This window comes from Limulus polyphemus, unplaced genomic scaffold (genome assembly GCF_000517525.1).
Source record: "Limulus polyphemus unplaced genomic scaffold, Limulus_polyphemus-2.1.2 Scaffold1805, whole genome shotgun sequence".
NCBI lineage: Eukaryota > Metazoa > Arthropoda > Merostomata > Xiphosura > Limulidae > Limulus > Limulus polyphemus.
In genome coordinates this window covers 23,519-28,903 of record NW_013667415.1, presented here as the reverse complement: position 1 = coordinate 28,903, position 5,385 = coordinate 23,519, and the positions used below count along the sequence as shown (strand labels likewise).

Sequence of the window (5,385 nt, the reverse complement as noted above, 5' to 3'; positions counted from 1 at the left end):
ATTAACGGGGGTTTTGTCGGAAAAGTTTCCATTTGTTCGTTTTCACAGAGAGTTTTTTACCTTCTTATTGAAGATCTGAATGATTTTACAACGTTTTACTTCAATCGATTTTGATTATAATACGGAGTCATGTGTACTCAAAATGTTATGAGCTTAAGAATGTTCTTCTGAATTTCCTTGTTAAAGAATGTTCCAAAAGTTGGTTATTATATCAAACGAAATCCATTCTTCTTTTGTGAGTTTATTAAATAGTTCAGGTTTTTTTTTCAAATAAGTATCTACTTTCAAAATGCAATCAAATAAGCTGAAAATAGACAGGCAATAAAACACCAGAACTTCAAAAAAGAGAATGCTTAAAAGAAAGCAAAAGGACAAATAGAATTAAACATATTTATGAGACTTCAAAAGCATCAAAACATCAAACATGATATTAAACTTTGAAACAAAAATAATTTTGAGTAAACGAAACAAATTCTTTAGCAGTTATTTTCTCGTGGTGTGAAATAAATTGTACGACCATAACACAATTAACTTAGTGTCAAAGATATTATACGAACATAAAAGAAGTAACTTAGTGTGAAAGATATTATACGACCATAAAAGAAGTAACTTAGTGTGAAAGATATTATACGACCAGAAAGACAAATAATTTATTGTGAAAGATATTATACGACCAGAAAGACAAATAATTTATTGTGAAAGATATTATACGACCATAACACAATTAACTGACCGTTACTGTTACGCAGATTCAAAACAACGAACTAAATAGGACCATCGTTTTTGTACAACTACACTCCAGTTAACTATGTGAAATCGTCATTGCTATATAACCACAAAATAATTAACAAAGCTAAACAGTTATTATTACACAACAACAAAATAACTAATTAAATACGAATGTTATTGGTGTACAATTACAAAACATCGAAGAGTTATTGCCATACAACCACAAAATAATTAACAAAGCTAAACAGTTATTATTACACAACAACAAAATAACTAATTAAATACGAATGTTATTGGTGTACAATTACAAAACATCGAAGAGTTATTGCCATACAACCACAAAATAATTAACAAAGCTAAACAGTTATTATTACACAACAACAAAATAACTAATTAAATACGAATGTTATTGGTATACAATTACAAAACATCGAAGAGTTATTGCCATACAACCACGAAACAATTAATTGAGCGGGCACGTTATTATTGTGTAACAATTATTGTTAGAGAACCAAGTAATTAAACGTGACAGATGTTGTTATATATTATTAACACATGTAAGGAATTATAATTCTTAAACAACCACCATGTAAATTACTGTATACGTTGTTTTAAGCAGTCCTGACAGAAGTAGCTAATTCCGAACATTATTGCTCTATAATCTATACGGCTAAACATCGGGAAATAGACTGTTTTCTTGATTTGTTGATAAAAATACAATTTTTAATGAAATAGAATATCGAGTGACGTTAACTCTTCTTTTAAATACGTCCTGAATTATAATAATCAAAATAATTTATAGAATTTTTAGAATATATCTTTTTTGTTTGTATTTTTACAGGGTAATAAAAGAGAGATAAAGAATGACGTCATAACGTTTGTTTATACTGCTCTATAAAGAGCGTAAACACTATATATTGAGGATTAACCAATTCGTCTGACGTCATTTCTGAAAATGAATATCCGTAACGCATTTCTGCTTTGTTGTTTATATAAGATATAAAAGAAAGAAAAGACAAGCACTGTGTTTTCTAATCTATTATGTAAGTTATCTCTGTGACGTAAATGTCTTTTTTTTTTTTACCTGAGTTTGTCCAGCCCGTCCTCTAACGTCTCAACACCGTATTTCTGAATGTGTTGCCACAGCCTAGGGTTTTCGCTGTATACGTAGCCTTCAGCTGCACTTCCTTTGGTAGCCCCTGTCCGTTGATTTAAAAGCTGAAATTGAAACTAAATGATTATCTCTGATTTATAAATACGGTCAGTATAGAACATATTAATTTGAAATCTCCCTCCCATTTTTTTCTTTATAACCTTGATGTGATTAATCTTCGAAGTTCAAATTTATCTCATTAGTTTCTACTGGCTATCAGTGCAACCTGATAAAGGTGTACGCTAACAGTTCAAAATGTCGTTTACAACAACAAATACTAGCAGATGAAACCTGTAACTCTTTCTAAGATGCTAATTTTAAACGTCAGGAATAAAATGTATATCGTTTTCATATCCTTGATTAAATTGCAATTCCATACAAATTAATCTATTGCCCTATAACACTGGTTTTACTAGCTTAAAATGAATGTTTTTTTTTTGGCTGAAACGTAGTCTGTTTTTATATTTTTATTTCCTGTGTCTTTATTTAATTGATATTATTTCCTAAGGAAAACGAAGAAAAATTGGTATATGTAGTATGTGTGCGATATTCTTTAAGACCACGCTTACAGATTGAGGTTTTCTTTCCGAAATTGGATAGTTATATGGGTAAACTATCACTCATAAGTTAAAAGAATGTGAGAGCATATAACTAATATTTTGAGTTATAGATCTAGTCAGAATATAATGTAGAACCAGCCAAAACTGAGCTTAAATATGTTAGAATCGAAGTTATAACTAGCGATAACTTAAGTTAGAATGAGTCAGAATTTAACTTAAAGTTAGAGAAATTCTAAGTTAAAGTTAGTTATAATCTAAGCTAGAGTAGCCACAATTTCAGGTATAATAATCGGTTAAAACCTTTACTAGAAAACATTAGAGCAAGGTGGTATAAGTTACAGATTAATTTGGAACTAGTCAAAATCAAGCTACAAAACGTGAAAGTAAGCTAAAGCAAATGCTAGATTAAGCTAGAAAAAGACAGTCTAAGTTAGAACAATGAAAATAAGCTAGAAAAAGGCAGTCTAAGTTAGAACAATGAAAGTAAGCTAGAAAAAGGCAGTTTAAGTTAAAATATCGAAAGTAAGCTACAAAAGAGCAGTTTAAGTTGAAATATCGAAAGTAAGCTACAAAAGAGCAGTTTAAGTTGAAATATCGAAAGTAAGCTACAAAAGAGCAGTTTAAGTTGAAATATCGAAAGTAAGCTACAAAAGAGCAGTTTAAGTTGAAATATCGAAAGTAAGCTACAAAAGAGCAGTTTAAGTTGAAATATCGAAAGTAAGCTACAAAAGAGCTGTTTAAGTTGAAATATCGAAAGTAAGCTAGAAAAAAGCAGTTTAAGTTGAAATATCGAAAGTAAGCTTGAAAAGGGTAGTCTAAGTTAGAATATTGAAAGTACGATAAACTACAAAATGGCAGCCTAAGCTAGAACGATTGAAAGTAAGCTATACAATATTCTAAAAAAGGGTAGTATTCTAAGAAAGAACAATGGAAATAAGCTAGAAAAGGGATGCCGATCTCTAAGCTAGAACGACGAAGTAAACAATGGTCAGTCTGAGTCTAAAAAAAATTAAATCATAAACCTATTGTTTCATAACTAAATATACAATCCAAATATATATCCTTAAGTCTGCAAAATGTTTGACTACAAATAATTAACATCTACATACTCAAGAAGCACAACTTTACTAATTATTTAAAATGTATTTAATAGAAGATTTATGAATTCTTTCTGTAAATTTTTAATACTGACAAGGTATTTCGGTTAGTATTTGGCTGATTATAATTTGACAGTTCAATTTACGTATAAGTATATTTCATTAATGACTATCACGATTCACCGCACCATTCAATCGGAATCATTATTTCTGTTTCTATCATTTAAATATACAGTTAGGTTAAGATTAACTGCTGGATTTGTTTTTATCAGGAACTGATATATTTTTTAATGTTTGCTTTAGTTTATTACAACACTAATAGATGTCGCTTTATCGGTCATAAAGATACATTTTGTGTTAATTATTCATACATTACATTATTTTTCATATCTCATTAGATTTAGTATCAAGATGTCACTTAGAGTACCAAAATATCTTTATATACATTAACATTAATTTGAACCTACTTGTAATTTTTCCAGCTTAGCCTGGCAAGCTTATTTTACTTACACTAGAATCGTGAAAGTCGTCAACTCGGAGCTGGAAAAACAGGCCTGCAAAAAGGGCAGCTATGTTTGCTGTATATGAAGCTAAGAAGATGACACTGAAACAACCCCACAAGTTGATGAGAACCTTGTTGGGCCAGGACTTGGGAGCTTTGAAGGCCACTAGATGGCTAAAAAGAAGTGACCACATTACCCAAAGAGCAGAGGCTAGACTGAAGTTTGTGGTTCGCTGTCGTCCCCAGGGGTTTAGACCGAAAGGGCTCAGCCACTCATAGATGGCGGCAGCGAAGGCTGTGACGTTGAGGCTGGCGAATATGGCGACCCAGAGTTCTACACTGAACGGAACCAGGAAAGCTGAGAGCGGTACGTCATGTATCTTGGAGGAAGCGAGACATGAAACTCCGGAGTGGAAGTAAGGGACGGAGAAGTCGATGACTTCATATCTCATGCTAGTTATACTGAAAGAAGAGAAGGCTAGGTTCGCGGCACCACTGATGAGGTCAGCTGTGATGCCATTCCAAGACTGACCTCCGCGACTAGTGCCAAACATGCCGTCAGCTACCAAGTAGATGTCATATTCAAAGTTTAGGTCACGTGCTAAGTCCGTAAGAAGGTCCATGGTAATCCCTGCACAGCAGGTAACATTGTAGGCCTTGCCTTCAGCTTTACCACGTGTGTAGTCCGAGAAAATAGTCATTAACTCGTCTTTACGGTTAGTATGTACCTGAAGACACGGTATGCCCATTAAGCAGCTTCCATTGCTAACCCTGGTGGATTGCTGAACAAAAGGCGGATTATGAGCTGTTACCACACGAAAGCGCTGTTTTCCAGATATCCACGGTCCCATTCTTCTTGCTCCGACCCACAGGACGGTGTCTAGTCGGACGGACGAGCCGCTTACATTTCCTATTATTTGCCAGTGTGGAATGCCGTCACTAGATGGCGATAAGCTCCAAACCTCAAACACTTGAGACGATTCGTGATTGTGACTTTGATGATTTGTATCGTCAAGATGATTGCTGCGATGTGTGTTGATCAGAGCATTTTTCAAAGAACTATAAGATAACGTAAAACAATTAATCAACAACACCTACTCATGAAACAAATCAAGCAAACCTATTTAGATGTACAGTATTATTACAATAAAAAAGTAGAACAAAAACATATTTAGTTTGTGTGGATCTGTCATCGGGGTTTAATAGTGAAACAGAAATAAATATTTCATACATAAATTAAATTATTAAATATAAATAATTTTATAATTTCTTTAGATTGAATGGAGACATACTGAATTTGATACAGATTTGGTCTTTTCATTTCTGAAGCTTAAAACATAAACA

At 32.7% G+C, this 5,385-nt stretch overlaps 1 protein-coding gene across 1 annotated transcript in view; it reads right to left on the bottom strand.

Annotated features, from left to right (window-relative positions):
- LOC106464995 (glutamate receptor ionotropic, NMDA 3A-like) overlaps positions 1-5,135 on the bottom strand; it is a gene marked incomplete at its 5' end in the record, with an annotated part of 21,086 nt that extends 15,951 nt beyond the window's left edge. The window contains 2 exons of the mRNA XM_022392820.1: positions 1,814-1,947; positions 4,050-5,135. Coding sequence (XP_022248528.1) covers positions 1,814-1,947; positions 4,050-5,135 — 1,220 coding nt within the window. The remainder of the gene's footprint in view (positions 1-1,813; positions 1,948-4,049) is intronic.
- Between the last annotated feature and the right edge of the window lie 250 nt (positions 5,136-5,385).